General features: G+C 43.8%; 1 protein-coding gene across 1 annotated transcript; it reads right to left on the bottom strand.

The window, feature by feature from the left end:
* Nucleotides 1-1,876: 1,876 nt before the first annotated feature.
* On the bottom strand, nt 1,877-22,870 carry HEATR6 (HEAT repeat containing 6). Its single transcript, XM_081844336.1, has 20 exons — nt 22,406-22,870; nt 21,915-22,022; nt 20,696-20,836; nt 20,306-20,421; nt 20,100-20,214; nt 18,292-18,393; nt 17,060-17,197; nt 15,729-16,009; nt 15,341-15,518; nt 14,502-14,708; nt 14,079-14,178; nt 13,333-13,697; nt 12,368-12,490; nt 11,537-11,623; nt 10,884-11,018; nt 10,225-10,347; nt 6,432-6,556; nt 5,600-5,696; nt 3,965-4,169; nt 1,877-2,890 (listed from the first exon to the last, which is right to left on the bottom strand). Exons 1-20 carry the CDS (start codon nt 22,853-22,855, stop codon nt 2,337-2,339), a joined length of 3,750 nt encoding a protein of 1,249 aa, XP_081700462.1. The 5' UTR covers nt 22,856-22,870; the 3' UTR covers nt 1,877-2,336.
* Nucleotides 22,871-23,218: the final 348 nt, after the last annotated feature.

The following is a 23,218-nucleotide window of genomic DNA, read 5'->3' as shown; positions in this document are numbered from 1 at the left end:
CAGAGTTTGCCAACTGTATTTCACTCCTGACTATTTAAACATATTTAAATAGATTTTCCCGTTATCTCTGAAACTCGTGTTTTATTTTTTATGTAATTTATTTGCCATTAAATATGAACCCTCCATATTCATAAAATCTGTTTCTAGTGCAGCAGATCAACAAGTTTGATTCCTCTCTAGTACTTCCTGTTCTGTTTACATTCAAGTTGTTTGTACATCTGACAAGAGCCAGTGACTTTACAAACTTGTTCAAGGTCTTGAATATTCCCCCCCCCGTGTTTTGTGTCTGACCCGCAAACCACCCCCTTTTCAAAGTAAGTGAACCCATCGTGCACTCCTAACGATAAACAGAAGCTGGTTCACTAACTTGGCAACACTTTTTCAAGTTAAGAGACAGAGCAAGAGAGACAATACTTTTATTTGGAGAAACCAGATTTATTTTTTTTAAGAGGCAAACTATTGAGTCATAGGACTTTTCTTCAGGCTGAGATATTGGGAACTGGGTTGGGTGGTTGCCTCGTTAGGCTGTTTGCCTTGACAGATCTGCTTTAGTCACGGCACAAAACAGAAGTTAGGCAAAACTGTAAGATAACAAAGAATGCATTCTGCCAAAATGGAAATCACACAAAGTCACCTTAAGTCCAAATCAGCAATATATAAATTATGGTACTCCTACTGAAAAAGGGAGGGGGGAAGGGAGGAGGGAGAGAGAAAAATCTAGAATTGGATATATTTTAGCTCAGATCAGGCATCACACGCAACCAGAGATTGTGACAAGTCTAGTATAATATACAAACAATGGTTGAAACTTTGAAAATATTCAACAGACAGTCGAATAGCTGCAGTTTCCTAAATTTACTCCCATCTCCATAGTATAGTGGTACCTCGGGTTAAGAACTTAATTCGTTCTGGAGGTCTGTTCTTAACCTGAAACTGTTCTTAACCTGAAGCACCACTTTAGCTAATGGGGCCTCCTGCTACCGCTGCGCTGCCACAGCACGATTTCTGTTCTCATCCTGAAGCAAAGTTCTTAAACCGAGGTAATATATCTGGGTTAGCGGAGTCTGTAACCTGAAGTGTATGTAACCTGAAGCGTATGTAACCCAAGGTACCACTGTACAGGAGGTTTGGGAGATGAAGGAACAGTCATAAATATGGCATGTCAATTCGTTCCAAACCATGGTTAAGTCTCCCAAACCATGGTTGGCTTGTTTGTTCTACTTCATAAAATTTATAAACCACTTGACTGTAGATAAAATCTCAAAGGGGTGTACAAAAAAGATACTGTAAAACAATAAAATCGTCACTTAAAAAATTACGATAATTTACAGAAGATTAAAACCACAATAGAGGTTAGGTGTGATGTCTGAACAGAGTCATAGTTTATCCACCCTGATTATTATAAAATTCTGAAAATGGGATACTTTCTTCCCTCGGTCCCTTAACACCAAGGACATAAACATCTGTCATATGACCAGGCCTTTTTGTCAGCTAGAACTCAGTTCCGGCACTTCTCAGGTGGGTGCTATTGCCATTATAAGAAAACAAGGGAGGCGTTCAGGTTGATTTCCGGCACCTCTTTTTCTAGAAAAATAGCACTATATATGACGGTAGCCAAACTATATGACAGTAGCCAAACTATATGACGGTAGCCAAACAGGTCATGTGACAAATATGGAAACGTAGAGGAAGGCCCCCTTTCCCTCGGTTTCTGAATCCTCATATTGGGGGAGGAGGAAGGGTTGTTTTTGTTCATTTAATTATTTTAATTATCTAGAACTTTCTGATTAAATTTATTAGTTGCCTGGCAACCCAGGTTTTCTGACCAACCAATAATTTAGAGCCACTAAAATCCAATAAATAAGGTGACTGCATATAGGAAGGGAAAAGTTTATTAGTGATTTATTATTATTAAGCACATGACCCATTTATTTTTCATCAGAACAGAGTTGGTGACTGAGAATCTTACTTACCAGGTTCTTTCTATTTGGTCTGAATTTGTGTCTGGCATTTAACTCCCCTTTTCCCTGACAGTACTGAACCCTCCACTATCTCTTCCCTTTCCTTTAATGCCTGTATCTTCCACTATCATGCTCCCCACTTGGGGAAAGAGTTCTTAGGAACCTGAAAGTCTGCCCCATCCATGTCAAAGTGCACTGACTCATCTACAGAAAGGGGCTTGATTTTACTTGCTGTGTGCTGCTCCTGCTTCTGAGGGACCAAGGCAGCCATGTCTAAGCCCCCTACAGGAAGGCTCAAGGCAGTTTTATACTGCCAACAGCAAAGCTGTCTTTTGTGGCACCCGAGAAGATGCCCTCTGCTTAGGCCACATTCCTTTAAGCTTCCGAGAGTCCTGTGGCACTGTTGTGGGCTTCCAATATGTCTTCTAGATAAGCTACTGTCCCCCTTTTCTTTGGGCATCCTTCCAACAGCTCCTCGATACTCCGCACATGCTCAACAGCCCTTTCCAGGAATTTGCTCCTTTCGGGAAAACTCTCACCTATCCCCACTTCCTCTTCAGAAACTCCAGATTTCAAATACTGCAACATGTAAGATCCAATTACTTCTCCATGCTCAGCCACTGCCTTTTCGATGGCCGGCAGGTCCACCTCGTCTGCCAGGCTCAGCAAATGAAGCAGAGCGTGGCAGAGCTGTGTCCGCAGGCTGGCGCTGTACTTGAACTCCAGGAAGTCTTGGGCTTCCTCGCTTCTCTGCAAGGCCACAACCAACGCACTCCAGATCTGGGAGAACTGCTCAGGGGTCCCGTAGCGCTTCCTTTCGGCTGGCACTGAGAGGGCCGCGGCTGATTTGATGCGGACTTTGAAATTCTTGCAGGACTTGACAACAGAGGTAAGGGCGTTATAGGCTTGGGCGGTCCAAAGGGCTTCTCCTAAAAGAACCAGGAAAAAGCAAGGGTCAGGAGACTGGATAAGGTGCTTCACAGCCACAATCTGCCAAAAACCTAAGAGACAGGTGGGCTGTTTTGGGGGATTTTTTTACTCACAGAATGTAGAGTCTAGCTATTGCTGCTAGATAAGTGACAGCTGTGCTGGCTGCCAATCAGCTACTAGGCCATGTTCAAGGTCCTGTTGTTAACATATAAAGGCCTGAACAACTCAGGACCAGATTACCTGAAAGACCACCTGCCCATGTTCACTTAGATCACCAGTCTTCAACTGGTGGGTCAGGACCTACTAGTAGCTTGTGGCCTGATCCAACGTGGGTTACGACAGGAGCACTACCACAACGCAAAAATATGGTAAAAAGTTGAAATGGGTCCCAAAATGCATTTTGGGGTTAAAAGTGGGTCCTGGGTCTGAAAAGATTGAAGTACCAACATATCACCAGGGAGAAATTCTACTCATGGCAGCACTGCACGCTACAGAATATCATACGGTGGTGACCTGAAAACAAGACATTATCTGTTACTGCCCCTGTACTGTGGACTGCCCTTACTTTCTGCCATATGTGAAGCAGCAATCGCCAGTTGCTTCAGATGTCTTGTGAAGACTTTACCATTTTTTGCTGGGGCTTTCTCTGGCCTATAAGACCAGGCCCTGATTTATTTGTGCAAATTTCCTGAACATCTGATTTACTTAAAAATGGAATGAATAAATGGAATTTCAGAGGCAGTGTGCCACCGAGTAGGGGCAACAGGAGTGGGGGTCCTTTTAGAAATACTTTGAGCCTTGATACTGGGTTTTAAAGAGGCATCCAATTGGCCACTGTTGGAAGCAGAACAAGATCCTCAGTATAATACAACAGGGGTTTCCTTGGATTCTTACACCACACACTGCCTGTGATCTGTAGACCAGGTGCCTCCAAGAGACAAGAATGGAAATCTTTGCCAATATCTACTCAAAGGACACATGATCCTAGGCCTCATTTTTGCACATCCATTTGGGATCAATAACATACAAGACAAACGAGGCACAGAAACATCGAACCATTGTTTTGCACTCACCCAGCGGCAAGGCAGGATTTTTGAAGACGTTTCCAAGTGCGTAGCAGGCATTCCAGCAGACTTTCATTCTGTTTTCACTCTGCACTGTAGAGATCAAGGCATGTACAGATTCCTCAATGGGTTGGCTGAACCTGGGATTAGCAATCTGTGACGGCTGCAGAAAATGAAGGAGGTTTCCAAGGGCGCGGACAGCATTGCTTTTCACCTGGAAGAGAGATTTTGAAATTCTGGTATGTGCAACAAAATGCTGGCTGCCACTGCCTTCAGTCACAGATTCACCCAGGCTGTAAGATGACCGGCTTTGCCTTTTGTGTCACTGTCTTGGGCCTTTAGGTGACTGAGCATCAGAAACAGGACCTTCTTGGTGGTAGCGCTGTAGGTATGGAATACCCTCCATTCGAAAATCTATCCAGCTCCCTCTGTGGCTTCTTTTCATTGTGAGTTAAAAACAGGTTTTCACACGCAACTACTGCTGGTATTTGTATTGTGTTTTAGATTGCTACTTTTAATTTACTTTTGTGTGCATTTTAAAGAGCTTTGCTTTATTATATGTGTTTGCAAAGCCACGCCAAGTACCTATGAGCTGGAGTAGAAATAATAGTTCCACACTCCATCTGGTGTATCATGCGAAGTCTGGGAAGCAGCTTCCTTCCATGTTCCTTAAACTGAGGAGTGCACATATTGAACCAGGTTCAAATTGCAATTCGGCCCCAGAACTTTTCAGAACAACCACTCTCAAGTGAAACTACTCCATAATGTTGCTAAGACTGTAGAGAGGAGATAAACGTTTCAGAGGGACAGCCACATCAGTCTGCTGCAGCAAAACAAGAAGTCGCATAGCATTTATTTTTGTAAACCTTTTTTTTTCCTGTAACAATCAAGCAGTATATAAATTTTGATAAATAAAAATAAGTTTAAACACTAACAAATTTATTACGGCATAAACTTTGTGAATTACAAGCCAGTTTGTTTATTTGACAAGACTCATATACTGCTCAACCAACAAAAACATCTAAGCACCGAAGAACAGACGAAGTTGACTTTAGCTCTGAAGAAGTGAATTTTAAACTCATAAAAGCTTATGTCACAGTAAATTTGTATTTCAGGTGCCACAAAAGCTGGAAAGATGGGAAATAAAGAAGCCACAAAACCTGCCCCCTTGTGGCAAGAGGTCATGTGCAGAACTGCAAAGAAGTGCAGTATCAGACTTCACATTCCCCTGAAAAGAACCAATTTGGAGCTTGCTTACAATCATAGTTGCTTGCCTCTCCAACAATGCAAAATCCAAGCTGGAGGCAGGAAACATCTTGAGGAAAATGTACTGCATTTCCCAAAACACTCCAGCACTTATCGTCTATGTGGGACGACAACCACAGGCCCTGTTTTCAACTGCAAAGTCTCACCACTTCAGCCAGCCAGAGTGACATCACTGCCCTCTATGAACGCCCTGGTCATTCCAATGCACTCCTATTCTGGTCCTGGTTGAATGGTTAAGTGGATACCTCAATGCGTCTAAATAACGAAACACATTTTGGCCACCAACTCTGGAACTCTTGGCACTCCCAGTATTTCAAGGGTGTCTGAATCCAAGAGCTACACACAAGTCCACAGCACCACCAAATACAATGTACTTGCCTTGTCTTTGTCCTTTGACGCATCAGTTGCCGACCGCAGCATTTTCAGAAGCAGCAGGTCTGAGAATTCATCCTGGAAACTTTGTCCCAACAACTCCCTGCATTCCCAAAACAGGAAAGGGGGGGGGGTCAAAAGAGGAGAGATCATAATTAGAACTGCTGCAAGAAATGCACACATATTGCCCACCTGAGTAAAAGACGAAACTCAAAACTATGTTGAGTTAGCATCAGACAAAACAGCAGTGCCCTTGGATTGGACATTTCAAATTGTGGGAAGGAAGTCCATGATTAAATTAGGAATCTATTGCTTGTTCTTCTACATACTTCTACTTACTGCTTTTTTTAAAAGTAAGAAATGAGTGATGTAAATTGAAGTCCCAGAATCAGATTCATTATGGACTACCTGTCCAATTCTCACAAACAAACACACACACACACACACACACACACACACACACAATCTCATTAGGACAAAACAGCAGTATCAAAAACGAGGCTCTGGTACAGGGAGGTAGTAGAATTTTAAATGCCACTGGGGCAACAGCACACAAATAGGCTTGTGTACCAAAACCCATCTTGAAGGTTGGTATCTGGATCCAACCACTAAAGGGAGAGGACAGGGCCTTCTTTGTGGTGACCCATCAGCTTTAGAACTCCCCCCCCCCTTGAGATGTTATCTTTTTGGCACTGAGTAGAACCTTCCCCCTTTCTCAAACACTTGTTTCTTTTAAATTTTAATTTTATGGGGTTTGGTTGCTGTTTTTCCAAATGTCATTTAAATAATGATTTAATAAGATGTAAAAAAAAAAGTCCCAAAGGAGTTTGCTACATACATGTTGATGATCAGAGTGTCTGTCAGGTTGCCCAAGGACCAAGCTGCTTTGGCACGGACATTTGGAGAACTGTCACAGAGGGAATCCAGGATTGCGTTGGCTGTGTCCGCAACGAACATCACATCCTAAGGATAGATATTGACCATTTTTTTCGGTCCATTTGATTTCACCCTCTTCCCCAGGAACCCCGCTTGGCTGATTTTATATATGACAACCCAGCAAGGGATTTTTGTAGGAGTGTTTAGATTTAGATTTAGATTTAGATTTAGATAAATTTATTGTCATTGTCCGTATATACACAGTATACACAACAACGAAAATCAAACACCCAAGACCGGATTCACATACACATTTGCACGTATCTCCAACACTCTCATCCTATTCAGACATAATCTATTAAAACATACATAATCCAGAATATAACACAACCTATTAGAAGCATAGCATAACCTAAAACCTATCTCAGCTGCCACACAAGGGTGTCTGGATACATTTGCAGCTTTTTAGTTTAGAAAAAAGGTAAGCAGGAGGCAACATGAGTGTATAAAATTAAACATGGTGTAGAGAAAGTGAGGAATAATAACAACAAAAAGGTCTCCCTGTCTCCTAACACAAGAATTCAGGGGCATCCATTAAAAGTAGAAAGCTGGAAGATACAGGACAGACAAAAGGAAGCAGAAAGAATTTGCTTCCACATCAGGCAGTGATGGCCACCAACTTAGATAGCTTTAAAAGAGAATTGGCTAAATTCGGGGAAGGCTATCAATGGCTACAAGCCACAATAACTAAGTTCTGCCTTGACTGTCAGAGGTAGTAGGCTCCTGAATGTTAGTGGCTCAAAACCACAGGCAGGAAGGATCCCTATAGGCATCTGGGGAGAACAGGATCCTGGACTAGATAGACCACTGGCTTAATCCACCAGGCTCTTCTTAAATTCTCCTGCTGGTTGTCACTGGCTGAGCATTCTTACCCTGCTTCTACCTACGACTGGCCAAGCTGCTCTTATGGTTACCCATGAGAGGGATGGCGCAATTAGAGAGAACTGAACAGAGTCTGGACCATGAGAAAGGACAGGAAATGGGGACAGAAGAAGAAAACTGAAGAGCAAATAAGCCAGCAGTGAAGCTGTAGGCCTACGGATGTTGGTCTAAAACACCCATACGCTTCAGATAGCATGTTAATGGTAAGGGATGATGGGTGTTGTAGTCCACCAACATTCTGTCTCAAAACAGCTGTCGGCTACCTGTTTTCAATAAGCCTACAAGGGCAGGAAGGCAATATCTTTCCCCTGTTTATCCCAAGCAAGTGGGAGTTATGCTGACTCTAGATATGGAGTTCATTTTATTCCTCTTGGCATGGTCACTACTCCTGTGGCAAAGTTGTCCTAGTGATTTAAGCTTTTCAAAAGCCAACCTTCCTTCAGATTTGTAAAGAAGCATGCAGAAGTTACTAGCCTGCAAACTTTAATAGGCTGCTAAGAGGCTAATTGCCTGAATTTCCATGTTGGCCATGAAGGAAAGTAAGCCCCCTGCTCCTTGGTAGGCAAGGAATCACAGGCTACTGGCCTCTTAGCAGCAGGTTGGCGGAAGAATGGAGCTTCCGGGTCATGTGGCCAGCATGGCTAAGCCACTTCTGGTGAACCAGAGCAGTGAATGGAAACGCAGTTTACCTTCCCACCAGAGCAGTACCTATTTATCTACTTGCACTCTGACATGCTTTTGAACTGCTAGGTTGTCTGCACGGAATTCCTGGTTGCCTATGACTATCTGGTGCATCACTAAATGCAGAGTTGGCCTTCCTCTACACATTACGGACACTGTATTACATTTTATCCAATATACCCCGTCACCTTGATTGATTGTTAATTACTGACGGGTTGTATGAGGTGCCCAAACTTCACTGGTCTCCTGATACTACAAGGGCCTCTGAGTACATTTTCATCTAATTGGCGCTCCAGCTACTTAAAATCAAGTGCAATTACCCCAAACCGCTAATCTTATCCTTTCACTAATCACAACCTATCATTAAATTAATTGCTTCTCAGTACTCCCCAGTGACCTTACAACTCTAATCTGCTCTTCAGTGTCACGCTCCATTTGTCTTCTCCTTTCTTTGCCATTGCTATTATTCATTTAAAGAAAAAAAAGCCACACACTCTCTCTTTTTAGCTTCAGCTGTTTGGTTGTTTAGCTTAGCAGTGCTCTCTGAAAGAGCAGCCTGCTTACTAAAGGACTTGCAAACATAGACATGAGGTTTGAACAGAAATGCTGATCTCAAGCTGTGCTTTGAGAGCCCAAAGGATTGTCAAGTGAGTAGTTATACTCAGTTATATACAGGAGAAATTTATAATATCCATGTCCCACCCACTGGAGAAGGGGGACATTTGTCCAGGACCCAAGTAGGGTGATGTGTAACTAGACTTGTATACTTGCTTCAGTCCCGTGTTGAAAGAAGCTGAGAGCAAAAAGGTCCAAAATTTGAACAGGCTAAAGACATTGGTGCAAATATAGCAGTGATTTTACAGGTGGTTTAATTAAGACTTGCAATCTGCCCTTCATGGCAAAAGTGACAGAATTTGCAATTGTGTGTGGTGGTGGTGGAGAAAAAAACAGAAGATTTTGAGGGCTTTTGGGCCCCTTTCATTTTCTATGGAAGTCAGAAATTCAACACGGACATGAATGCATTTAAACATTTTCATGGCAGTGAAAAAGAACCATAAAACCTTAGGAAGTGTATGAAATTTGCAGTTGTAAGGGTTAGTGTACAGTCGTACCTTGGCTCTCGAAGGGCTTAGCTGCCAAAACAAATCGGCTCCCAAAACCGGAAGTAAGTGCTCTGGTTTGTGAACGTTTTTCGGAAGCCGAACATCCGACATGGCTTCTGCTTGAGTACAGGAAGCTCCTGCAGCCAATCAGAAGCTGTGCCTTTTCGAATGGTTTCGGGAGTCAAATGGACTCCTGGAACGGATTAAGTTCGAGAACCAAGGTGCCACTGTATATGCATTTTGTAAGTGATACAATTTAAATGACCCACAGCACATGTTTAACGTTTTGTAAATTAAAACGCTGAAGACTGATTTAAAATAGGACAGAGGACTACACTTGCCAATGCCACAGCAAAGTGAGAGACTGAACACACTAGCAGACCTCATCCTCTCATGGAACTCACTGTCATAAGATGTGGTACTGGTCTCTTGTTCTGACAGCTTTAAAGGGGAATCAGCCTCTTCTCATCCCTGAAGTTGCCTATCTAAAATCTATCTTCTACTGTCAGAAACCCTATGGCCCTGAATACCAATTGCTGGGAATCCCAGGCAGGGAGATCACTACTGTGCTTAGGTCCTGCTTGTCAGATTCCAAATAGGCATCTGGTTGGCCAATGTGAGAATAGGATGCTGACCTAGACAGATCATTGGCCTGATCCAGTGTGCTCTTTTTAAGCTGCTGTTGTTGGACTAGATGGGCCACTTGCCTGATCCAGCAGGGCTTTTCTTATGATCCTATATAAATTATTATTCTTATGTTGAGTGAAGAATTATATCTTGCCTGCCTTGGATTTCACTTGGTGACCCTGAGTTTAGGAGTCTAGTAGCTCAAAGTCAGAAGGTTTCATCTGCATGGAAAAAGCAGAACAGCAAAAAATAATAATCCCACAATTCCCACCCCCACCCCCAGCTAGTAAGTTTTATGGGCTTATTTACAAGGCTAGACTTAACAACAACACTGTTCCCATTTCATAACAAGATACAGAGCAAAACCAAAAGGAACAGAGGAAACAGAGATCAAGCTATGACCTGCTGGAGAGATGGGAAGACAACGTAGACCCCAAGCGCACGAGCGGCAGCAGCTTTCACCAGTGGATTCTCGCTGTGGTTGAGCCCAAGAAGAATAGTGATGCAGAGGATTTGCTTGTCGCCCTGCCCATCAGCAAAAGGAGAGAAGTCATCAGTCAAACATCACACAGTCAAACTCATTTTGTTGAAAGGATTTCAGCCCAGGGTTAAAATGGTAGCATTAAACAAAAAACAGAAAATATGGAAGTCTAACAGACCGAAGGTACTGCCAAGGGATTTTAAACCAAGTCACAGTGAGCCACAGTAAAGGCATCATGGCAAACCACATTGGAGGGTTTGTATCCTGGTGTCCAGCAGGGCTGAAGAACCTGGAGCACAGGGGAACCTCACCCTGAGCCACACACCCCTGCGCAGCCACAACCTCTCACCCCAGGCCATCCCTTTCACCAGCCTTGAATCACACCCTCCTTGAATACTTTTTGCCAGGCTGGAATGTGTCTGTGGTCCCTGACAATGCAGCATCTTGCTTGCTTGGATGACAGAGAGGTAGAAACCAGCCATCCTTGCCAAGGCAACGTTTACATCCATTGCTCCACCTACTTTTTGCCTCTTTCATTCCCACAGGAATACTGACATGTAAAGCTTAGCAACATGCTTACCGGGAGACCACTGAAAGCTTCTGGTAAGATGGAAGAGAGAGCATTGCAAGAGCTGGTCTGAAGTGTTGGATGTTGGGCGTTTTGGAGTGCGCCCAGTAAGGGTCCATTCAGCATTCTAGTCCAGAATGTTACAACCTACAGGGAAAGCAAAAGCCTGGTTGCAGTTATAACCCCTAGGAGTCTTTCAGTAAATTGCTACCTAGAATCACAGCACTGGAAGAGATCACTCAGTCAATGCAGGGTGCAATGAGAGCATCCCTAACAGGAGACTGTCCAGGCACTGTCTGTTAAATACATCCAGTGAAAGGAATCCTCCAGTTCTGGCTGTAAGGAGGCTTATACTGAGACTTCCCCAAATTTTGCTTCCTTGTAAGTTTCCATCCATTAAGTTCTAACCCTGCTGGTTAGAGTAACAGAGAATAAGTCTGTTCCTTCTGTGTGGCAGGCACCTCAAACCAGTAGGCATAATATCATGTCTCCCTTAATCGTCTCTACTCCTGGCTAAAGATACCCAGTTTCTTGCCAACTACTTCTCACAAGAGGTGGTTTCCAGACCCCTCACCCATTCATTTATTGCTAAACAAAGGATCTACATTCAGACACTATTTCAAAAGCTTGAAAAATGGAATCAACCACATGCATATTGTACACACCAGGTCGACAGGCACCCGTTGATCTGCAGTGACAGCCTCATCTGACTTGTACTGCTGTATTATACCAACACCAAGCTCATCCAGGAGCTGACAAAAAAACACACACACAGAAACACGGAAAATGAATAAACTGAAATACATCCACAAGTGTATGGAACAAAACATCATGCGGCCCCAGGTAACTTTCTTATTGACCTGTCTTATCAACCAATTCCCATTCTCCCCAATTTAGAAAATAAAAAACCTCCAGGAAAAACAACAACAAGGCAGTCACAATATATATGTTGCTGTGGTATCCTTTAAATGTTGTTTTTCAAGTTATAATATGGAAGCTGCTGTTAGCTTAACTGGACGGCCTTTTCAACTATGGAATTTAACTTGTATAATGCCCTCCACACAGAGGCTCGTCTGACAACCACACAACAGTGTGGTGAAGAACCAGCCAGGTGAAGAACGCTCTTCTGTTCTTACAGGTCTCTTAAACACAATGAGTACAATCATCTGGTACTTTTAGAAGTTTGAACCAAATTATTCCCCTTGCAGGTTTTTAGATTTTAGCTCCTCTTCTTATGCTAGGTTCCTCTATACACACACACACACACACACACACACACCAGTGTTATTTATAAATTGGTGCTGCTGTCTTTATTGCCATTTTTAAAATTTTGATTTCTTATTACATGGGTTTGTAAACTGGTCAAAGAGCTAGGCTGAATATACAGTATATGAATGAACAAAAAAAGTGCATTTATCTGGAACCAAAGAAGTTTGGACAGAAGCTATTTTTTTACCATACAACACCAACATTGGACAAACTCTACAAGCTCTTACTTTTGCCCCGTGGAGCTGGATGGATGGATCTGTTTCCTCCATGCACTTACAAGCCACTTCACCAAGCTCTAGCAGATAGCTCTGGGAGACTGAGAAATACCCCTTGACAAGTAGGGCTAGGACCTGTAATAGATAAAGATGGAGAGAAGAGCATGTGTCAGATAAACATAGGCAGCTACATGACTCCAGCAGTGGGAATCCTCTGGGTCATGGGCCAATCCTGGTCTGTCAGTAGGGCTGCATCTACACAGCTATAAAAAACACTCTACACCATCTATTGTCACAGTGTTATAACGCATTTATAATTTAAAAACAAAAACAAATGTCCTGGGTCTAATTTAGTCTGCAAGGCCATTTCCCCAAAACCACACCCACCTGCTTATCAGCTGATGTCACTTGAAATGTCACCTGATGGGCAAGAAGACAGGGATAATTCCTGTATTGGCTATTCTCAATGGGCACAGCCAGAGAACCATAATGTAATAGCCCCCAATTGAGCAGCTGATAAGCTGGGGCTGAAGCCTGATTCAGGAGGGGTTTTTGCGTGGAAATGCCTACTAAAACAGAGGGAGGAAACTTCATTTTGGCAGCACCTTGCAACCAACTTCCCTGTGACATCAGGTGATCAACAGGTGGGCCGGCATGTGTTTTCCGACTGAGCTATGGTCTTCAATGTGCCAGAGGACTCCCTTGTTTTAACTGTAGGAAAAATGTGGCTACCATTCTGGTCATCTAGCCCAGGGGTCTGCAACCTTTAAGACAAAAAGAGCCACTTGGACCGAAGGAAAAAAACTGGGAGCCGCAAAACCATTGCGACATTTAAAACAGTGGGGAGTGTCGGGGCACACAATGCGCCTCCTCCCCTCGCTAGTATTGGCTCCGGAGCCGCGGCAAAGGTGTAAAAGAGCCACATGCGGCTCCGGAGCCGTGGGTTGCTGACCCCTGATCTAGCCTCATTGACTTACCTGCAAGGACTCCAGCCGAACTGGAGAGGGTTCGTATATGCTAGTGGCTGGCAGGCAGCTGGTGTCGCTATCTGAGTAGTTGTCTTCCTTGGGCAGCACAACCAGAGAGATGCAGAGATTTAGGAGCCAGCAGGGCTCTGCTGGTTCTTTTCCCACAGCAAGGGGCTCCTCTCCTGGAGCTGCTGGGGCTTCTTTGCGCCATTCAGGTACGTCAGAGTGTGTAACTGAATGCTGTATGGCAGAGCGGCCATCACTGAGCCCTGAAGAGCTGGGAGGCTGCAAAAGGCGGCGAACCTCCGGCAAAGGAGCCTGAGCCGATACAATGGCTCCTAGCAGTGTGAGGCTTAACACTCGAACGTTAACATCTAGTAGAAAGAAACAAAGAGCACCTGTGAGGCAGCTGCAGTAAAGGCCACTACCTTGTATGCATTGTATAGTCTGGCATCATGGTAAGTCTTAAAATGCAGAGATCAGCAACTGGAAGCCCTAGGGCCAAATGTGACTCCCCCTGGCTAGCCCCCTGTTGCCAACCCAAATTGGGGAGGGGGCTTTCCAATTCGTGAAGCAGAAAATTTGACACCATTCCCCAGGGTTTCCGGCAGCAACTGACAAGTACACCGCTGGGTTACATGCCATAATGCAGCAGCCAGTTTCTCAGAATGGAAGTTTAATACACAGAAGACCATTAACATGCAAGACTGTGGCACAAACCCACACCCCCAAGGAGAACCGGGACCTGCACGTACCTTTGTGTCTAATGTATGGCTTTATCTGGTGCCATACTCTTGTCAGCAGCCCAGGCTTCAGACGGCTGTATGGCGCGTTCGATACCAGATTGGCAAGGCACTGGAAACGTGCAAGGAAAAGAGAAGGTGTTAGCAAGTCACTTAAAAAGCAGACACCATGTATGCTTCTTGTGCATTAGTACCCACAGAAGGACTGTCTTGGGCAAGGACTAGTAGCAGTAATAGGCTTAGTAATCCTTATTTCTGGTTGTCTATAGATTAGCAACAAGACCATAGCCATCATGGCTAATAGCCACTGATTATGAGAATCTGCACAACTGCTGGAGAAACAATGCATGCTGCAAAAATTACTTTTAAAACCTGCTGGCGAGCAAACTAGTAGAATTGACAACATAAAGGCAATTCCTGCAGGCAAAGGTTTACCTTGATTATTTGGGTGAGCGTCTGGGAAGAGGATTCAGCCACCAAGGCCAGCAGCAGACAGCGGTGGAGCTCTCGGATGCTGGATGCAATGGAAACCGAGAAGGGTGTGAAGGCTCTCCTGTGATCAACTGCATCTTCAGCAATGGAAAGGAACTGCTTGGAGCCTTCCAAGATGGCCGAGAGAACTTGGAGGGCACAGGCCCGTGTCTGGAAGAGGGAGGGATTCATTTCATGGGAAGGACAATAGCTCAGTGGTAAGGCAAAGACCCTACAGACAGATGGTCCTGGGTTTGATCCCTACCATCTCCTAGTTAGAAGGAACAGAGATCAGGCAATGGGGAAAGACCCTGGAGAGCCATGGCTGGTCAAGAATAGACAATGCTGGGCTAGACTGATAAAGAGTCTGACTTGGTATAAAGCAGCTCCCTACAACTTAATAATGATGATAATAAAATAAGATCGCTTACACATCAAAATGGCTTCTAAGTGGTTTACAAGATTAGTTATGAAATCCATGCACAATTAGAATACACAATAAAACAAGCCTGCTATAAAGTGTTAATAGTTTAAAACTTTTTTAGATTAGGTTAGACTTTCCTTGAACTTGGGACTTCCCAAACAGGTGGAAGAGCCAGTGGAATGCCAATACTGATGAGGCCTCTCGTACTTCAGCCACCAGTGAAAAAGCCTACCTCTTTGTTACCACAAGGCACAAGTGCTAGTACCAAAGCTGGGTATTCAAGGGATAAAGAGGACAGGCAGTCTGACATGGAAAGGTTGGATAAACCAAGAACGAAGATCCGCCATTGGAAGTCTACAGCTGCCAGTGACCTTCTTACCTTTGGAGAAGGATCTTTTAAAGCAATAGTCATCAAGGATGCAGACTGTGGGCTTCCTATTCCAGGCACATCGGGAACAAACGCTGACCAGTAACCATAGAGGACTTTCTTCTCTATTGATTTCACAGTGGAAAGGAAGCAAGTTAAAGCCCCTTGACGAACTTTAGCTTGGAAAGACCTTGCACAAAACAAGAGAATACATTTTTAGGTGCACAGAACAGATAATGGGTTTAAAAACCTGGATTAGATTTATTTATTTATAAAAAGTATTTATATACCGCTAAATCATAAAAGATATCAAAGTGGTTTACAACATCGAAAAGATAAAAACCATACAATAATAGTGTTAAAAATAATCTTAAAGTATACCTTATAGGCTGACACCAACCTTGTTTTACTCTGCATCCCCCCTTCAGCATCAGAATACTCCGAGTCGCTGCTGCTAATTCTTTTCCAGCCCAAAGCACTGAGAGGTACATGGTCATTCCCAAGTGACGAGTGTATATCACTGGAAGCTCGATTCCAGACATCTGAATCAGAATCTTGCAGTGCATCTCCACGTAACTTCTGCTTCTCTGGTTTACCTCCTCTGTCACTTTCTGGCTGCCCTTTCAGCTCTTCTTCCAACTTTCCCTTCTTCTGCTTCCCTTTGGGCTTTTTCTTCCTGCTCTGTTGTTTGAGAAGAGAATCATGCACAGAGAGGGGTAATCAGAGTTTTGGTTTTATATAACAAAACAAGAATAATCTGCATCAGCAGCCAGAGTACAACAACTTCCCCTAACCTCTTCAGCACAATTTAAGGTTTTATTCCTGCATGCCCAAGAAAGCATCTTGTCAGAAATGTCATTCATATACAAAATTTGATCACTGATATGTATGTGAGTAATGCTTTTCCTGAGTGCTCAAAGAGCTTAACACTTTTCCCCAGAAATCCCGATGGCTCTGTAGAGGAGATCAACATTATTAACTCCAGACATAATGGAAATTATAAAATGCAATGTCACTTTGAATCCAGTCTAATCTTGGATGCACAAGGAATCAAGGAGAAATAACTGGCTACCAGATTCAGTCTAAATCTACACAAACACACACACTCCCTGTGTTACAGAGGAGACACTGTGATCAATAAAAAGTGCTTTGGCTGAGCTCACCCTGTACACTGAGGTGCTATTTGAACCAGAGGCTTCTAGCTCACAGCTCATGTGGTTAACCATTACACAACTTTTTCTGAGGAAAGTCTGGCCCCTTTCAAAGTAGGCAAAACTTTCTTAAAAGGGTAAAAGCAGCCTCTTTGCTTATTCCCTTCAAACTTCCCTCAAGCCTCCTTTGCCAAAACCCGATTCCAAGGCCATGCTGAAACTCAGCTTGTAGTTAAAACAGTCATCTGTACGGAAACAAAAGCATATCCCACCCATTAACCTGCCTCTCCTTCCCCTGAATTCTGTAAACTCCCATGCATTTAGAGATTAATGATTCTAGACAAGCATACAAACCAGGGGAGCGCAGGGCATGTATTTTCACTATTCTGTTTTATAGATGGCCCCCTGCCCTTCCTGTCCTCTGTCACAAAGTGTCATTGCCTAGACATCCTTAAAACATGGTGAAGCAGAGGCCAGCGAGTGTATTAAAAATGTGCTCAGTCTGTGTGGATGCAGCGTTTGAACTATTTTTAAATGGTAGATCTACACAAATGAAAGATCAATACAAAAATATGTTTACCCCAGTCATTTTAGCATTTCTCAGGTCTGACGTCTCCTGCTTGTCTGGCGACCTGCTGTCATATTGAGGAAGCAATGCTGGATATAAAACGGCCGGCATTTCTATGTTCAGTCCAGGAAGCCCATGGAACATGCACTTCTAAAATGAGAAACAACACCCCACCCCCCATGAGAATTGCATTATTTGGTGACAGCAAATCAATGCTCAGTGGGTCCCTTCTTCTTTTTGGAAATGGTCTACTTTAGTGGCTCCAGACAAAAACTACCCTCCTCTTTCTTCAAGGTTTCTCTGGATTCCTGTGTCATCCCTCCTAAATCTTTTACTAAACATTCCTAAATTCACTTCAGATTTCTCACTATACATTAAAAAAACACAGCTTTGCTACTCTAAAATTCCTTGTAGGATTTTTAAAGCATGCCAACCAAATCTATCCATGCAAACTCAGCTGAAAACGCCCAGCTAGAACCTGCCCACATAAGCTGCACTCAAATGTAAAAGAAGATGATAATGAAGAAACCATGGTTTATCCTAATGGGAATTAGCCTAACCTCCACCAGAGGCTCACGTGTTCCCTGTCTCTCCTCTGGCACAACCATAGAGAGATCAGAAGCTTTTGCTTTCATTTTAGGTTAGTGAGTTTAGCCCTAAAATGTGGCTAATCTTAACTATGGTTTGTGGGAAACGTTGCTTTAATAATCCATGGTTTAAAATGGACTTGCTTCAAATGACCATAGATTAACAAGTTTGCTGATTAAAGTGACACAAAGGACAGTTAATTAAAAAAATGGAAGTGAGAGTTTCCCAAGTCTTCCTTGCAGCTGCAATAAAGGAGAGGGGACAGGGCAGCATTCAAACCTGGGGGAGGGGGTGGGGAACGAGGCTCATTTCTGTCCTGATACACCAGACTTCCCCATCTGATGTACTTTGGATGTTGCTGGACTAAAACTCCCAACATCTCAACTGTAGTCTAACAGACCTAGAGAACACCATGTTTGGAAATGCTTCGATACACTACAGTTTTATCATGATGTCCAAACTCAAGACACAAATCTAGTCCTAGAAAGTGAAGGAATTTCAAAAGCAGACTGCAATAATGGAATACAGGAGGTTGAAAGGCAGGATCTTATTGCTAAGACAAGTATTTGCAGTGCAGATTATGAGAAGCATCCTGGCCAGAAAGTTCACCTTCCTCTGTGACAAAGGGGAAAGGTCTTCCATTTTAAACAAGTCACCTTTAATACAGCAAGAAGGGAACCCAGATGATCAGTTTGTGTCAACTTCATCTTCCCACCATTTAAGAGTAACTGGATTCCTTTCAAGGCATTCTGCAACAACTAGAAGACCAGGGGTGGGGGAGAGAACAACAACATTAGCCACTTGGCCCATCAACTTGGCACTCTCTGAAGTCACAATGTTGTAGCACATGATACTATTAGTGTAAAGCATCAAATTTCATTGAATTTCATCTGCACATCTTTCCCAAAAGCCAGAAAGTATTTCACAGCATCACACCCAAATTTAGTCACAAGCTCAGCATGTGGCTTTGACCAAATAAGAATATTTGGGACTATGATACAGGACTGCACATTAAATCAATTTGAAAATGTTATCAGATTGTTTCACCGGCAAGATCTGCAACATTAAAAACAGGAAAGTAAGAGGAGTTGGCCAACTAATTATGAGTTCCAAGCAAACTCATTGGAGAGGGATATAACTGTGAAACAGAGCATATGCATTCCATTATATGTCATCCCAGTTCCAGTTAAGAGATTTCCTGCACTTCGGACAAGGAAAAGACTTCTTTCCGAGAACCTGGAGCATTTTCCAAAACATGACTGCAAGCAAAGCTGATATGCTCCTTCAGCAATAGGTTGACCACAATTTAAGACAACACGATGACCAAGTACAACAATGCAATATCAATATAAACTCGTTATATAATCTATACGGAACATTGAACAATATGAAAAACCAAATAAACAGAGATCTTATAAATCTCTGAAAGTCACAAAATGTGCACTCTTGATGGATTCTCTTGAAAACATAGAACCAAATAAACATGAGTCTTATAAGTCTCTGAAAGTCTTTGTAGACTAAGCAAGTCTCTGAAAGAAGCAATGGGTCAGATTCTTATCTGAGGAAAAGAAGCTGTAAAGCTTTGTTTATAATGTCCGATGCTGCCGAAGTGGTCTGCAAACAGACATAGTGAACAATGATTCCGGATATACCCACTGTTTTGTAGAATTCTTCTTCAGCACAGCAGAAAGTTATAACTTTATGACCACTGCTCCATTGATATTGCTGTTACACAATTCCATTCACCATATAGATGGGTTTATGAAGCATTTCTGTATCCTTCTGCTGTGCTGAAGAAGAATTCTATGAAACAGTGGGTATATCTTTCAGAGACTTGCATAGTCTACAAAGACTTTCAGAGACTTATAAGACTCATGTTTATTTGCTTATATGTTTTCAAGAGAATCCATCAAGAGTGCACATTTTGTGACTTTCAGAGATTTATAAGATTTCTGTTTATTTGGTTTTTCATATTGTTCAATGTTCCGTATAGATATATAAAGAGTTTATATTGATATTGCATTGTTGTACTTGGTCATCGTGTTGCCTTGGATATTACTGATAATTGTTTGCAACACAGGTGTTTAATTGTTTGGTTACACAATTTAAGACAGGCACAGAGAATCTTCTTCAGCCCAAGGGCCACTTTCCCACATGCACAGCCTTCTGGGAGCCATATGCCAGCAACAGGTGGAGCCAAAACAAAAAGCAGGCATGGACAGAGCAGGTGGTGTCAAAAATGGCACAAGTACACCACAAACATACATGTATGTTCAACACACATGCAGACTCTTACCCTGCTCCAAAGCAATTAGGCTTGGGAAAAGGAATGTTATTGTTAAATAAAAGGGACATTGCTGTAGGGCGTTGCTGCATTTTACAGTTGAGGAAACCATCCTCAGAAGTGATCAGGAAAGTTGCTGCTTACCAGTGTGTCTCAGACAAAAGGGCCACATTTGCTTACCATGCAAAAGGTGATGTCATCCACCCCAGATCCTTTTGAAGACTGTAAGACACTAAGAAAAGCCTGAAAGCAGAGTTCTCTGTAAGGTTCCTCCAGACCTGATTGCCCAGGTGTGCTAAAAAACAACAAGCAGTTAAACCCAAATCAGAGCAGGCGAGAATGTCTATTACAGAGAAAAAAGACACCACCAGAGCAGTTTTCCTTACCTGAGGCAGAGATTTGCCATGCTAAGCACTGCGGCCCTCTTAAGCTCGGAGTCGGTCTGAGCAGGGCTGCTGAGTTGCACCAGAAGTCCATTTTCTCCCAGCAAATCCGGAAGATACTAAAAAATATAAAATACCAGTCCCCACACTGCTAGATACATGATCCAATTATTATTATTATTCAAATGAAAACGGCTTAATATCTCATAACATCCTGAAGCCAAAACAGACTAATACTCAGCTACATGAAAGATAAAAATAGAACAATGATGAGGGGCCCCAACATGGCACCCTCAGACACCCCTCTTGGCAACTGCTAAGGCTCCTTGGCCCTGCATCATCCTGAAACCAGATGACTGATAGGGGAATGGTTCCACCTTGTTCTCAACCCACCTTTTGGCACTTAGATCCAGTGTTGTAGACAGAAGCTGCCAAGGCCTGCAGGATTTCAACATGCGTCCAAGTGCTGCACTGCTTCAGCGCAGAGATAAAATAAGGCAGAAGATATTTCAGACTCTCCTCATCAACTATAACCTGCGATTGTATAAAGAAATTGTTTTAAACCTCTATGACATCTCACCTTACCTTTTCCTAAATTAAAAAGTCCTAAATGTTTTCTCATATGAGAGCTGTTCCAGCCCCTTGATCTTATTTGTTGCCCTTTTCTGTACCTTTTGCAGCTCTACAATATCCTTTTTGAGGTGAGGAGACCAGAACTGCCCACAGCACCCCAAATGTAGTCACATCATGGATTTGTATTGAAAGGAACGGTATCAAAAATTTATCTAACCATCCCTCAACATGGTGCCTTTTTCATAGGTGCCGCATAATGAGTCATCATTCTCACACGGTTATTCCCAATGAACCCCAAATCTCAGACCCCATTCATATGAAGTTAGGACTTCTTGCCCCAATGTGCATAACTTTATAGTTGCTCAGGAAACTACCTGAGATCAGACCAGTTGTCCACCTAGCCCAATACTGCTTGTTCCGAAGGGCAGCACCTCTCCAGGGTAACTGGCAGAAGCCCCTCTCAATCACCTGCTCATGATCCTCTTTATAACTGCAGGTGTTGGAGCATATGCTCTACCAGCCACCTACGGACCCTTCCCATTTCAGAGAATAATAATAATAATAATAAATAATAAATTTTATTTATATCAAGCCCTCCCCAGCCAAAGCCGGGCTCAGGGCGGTTAACAACAATCAAATAATCCAACATTCTAAAAACATTTCGTTATAAAAATTAATTAAAATCAAATTGATGGCAACCGTTAAGCAAAATTCTGTGCGGATTGCCAGAGGAGGGAGTCAGGCTGCACCCTGACCAAAGGCCTGGTGGAACAGCTCTGTCTTGCAGGCCCTGCGGAAAGATGTCAGGTCCCGCAGAACCTGCGCTGCAGTATTTATTGCAGTATTCCGCAGAACTCGGAATACTGCAATAAATACTGCAGCGCAACAACCATTCAGTTCTCTGGTCCCAGAAACAGCTGAGCAAAAACCACGTGGGGGCACAAACATTGCACGTGTGTGTGAACGCACACCTAGCTTCAATTCACACACTGGATCAGAAAGTAGGGGAGGCCGGGGTGGGAGAAATTAATTTTCTTACCGGAAATCTGTTAAGCAAGTGATGAATCAGCTGGCAAACTTTGTTGACAAGGTGTTCTTGATTAAGTGGTACAAGCTTGCAAGCCTGAACAAGTAGTTCACAGACATCCTGCGAAGTAAGGCACATTCAAGATTTTTAATTTTTTATTTTTAAAATTGACTTTATATGCCGCCCTATACCAGGAGGTCTCAGGGCGGTTCTCAGAACAGAACATGCGTTTCCAGCTGGCCTTTCCTCCCAAGGAGCTGACAACCCGACCCCACTTCATCTTGTATCCTCACGAGGACCCTGCGAGGGAGGGTGAGGGAAGAGAGATTAGCCCATCGTAAGTTGCCCACCCAGGTTCATGGCTCGGGGAGGATTTGAACCCCGGGCTCTCCCGTCCTGAACTCTCCGCCCTCCCGCCCCCATTGCACCCCGCTCCCCCCTTCATGCGCCCCCGCCCACCTCTACACCCTCCTCCTCCTCCTCCTCCTCCTCAGCCCCCTCACCTCCGGCCTCGGCGCCCCCGGCCCCGCTCCCCCCGGCCCGCAAGTCTCGGAGATGAGCTGGTCGAAGAGCAGGTGGAGCTCAGTGCGGCGGCCGCTGTCGCCTCCCGGGGCATGGCTGGCGTCGCCCCCGAGCCGCAGGGCGCTAAGACGGGCGAGGTAGCGCTTCAGGAAGGGCGCGGGTTCAAGCCCCGCCGCTCCCTCTCTTAGCGTGGCGGCCTCGGCCGCCATTTTCCCAGCTCGGCTGCCGGTTGCCAAGGCGACGGAGCCGCGCAGCCGGAACTTCCGGTGGAGAATGGAAACGCCGCCATTAGCCGTGCCATTAGTCTCAGTGGGCGCTGCTCTAGGCGGCGACGTCTCTGTTGTGGAAAGCCCCGCTTGGCCAGGCGTTGGAATTCGCTTCTCTGGGCAGGCGCTCACGTCCTCGAGCGCCCCCTGGTTGCAGCTTGGCATTTGGCTTGTAGGACTTAAGTCTGAAACTAAGCAAGCCACAAAACTATGATACAGCTGGATATTGCTGGCTGATGTAGTCCAAAATATCCGGAGAGCAGCTCATTGGCAAAGGCTGGCACAGACACTCGATGATACTGGTGGTCGCTGTTTTAAATGTCTCGGTTTGCACAGCACGGTTTGCACAGCATTGAGATTTGTAACACAAGCTTCTGTTCTGGAGGATGGGTGGGGAAACACTATGAGCTTCAGATTAATTTCCTTGTATAATCTCCACCATCTCTCTGTTGAGCTTAAATTATTATCCGCTACATTAAATATTTTTATCCCTTCACCATCCCCCTAAATTGTTGTCTCCCCCTTCCT

The sequence above is a fragment of the Podarcis erhardii genome, assembly GCF_964252035.2.
Source record: "Podarcis erhardii genome assembly, chromosome: 16".
NCBI classification, from domain to species: Eukaryota; Metazoa; Chordata; class Lepidosauria; order Squamata; family Lacertidae; genus Podarcis; species Podarcis erhardii.
The sequence above is the reverse complement of the archived record's forward strand: the minus strand, read 5'-3'. Positions and strand labels throughout refer to the sequence as shown.

Coding starts and splice junctions, on each gene's coding strand:
- HEATR6 (XM_081844336.1), bottom strand. CDS start 22,855: ATGCCAAGCTGCAACCAGGGGGCGCTCGAGGACGTGAGCGCCTGCCCA. Junction 12,491..13,332: donor TTCGGCTGGAGTCCTTGCAG/GTAAGTCAATGA, acceptor TATCTATTACAG/GTCCTAGCCCTACTTGTCAA. Junction 10,348..10,883: donor AAGCTTTCAGTGGTCTCCCG/GTAAGCATGTTG, acceptor GCTGATGGGCAG/GGCGACAAGCAAATCCTCTG.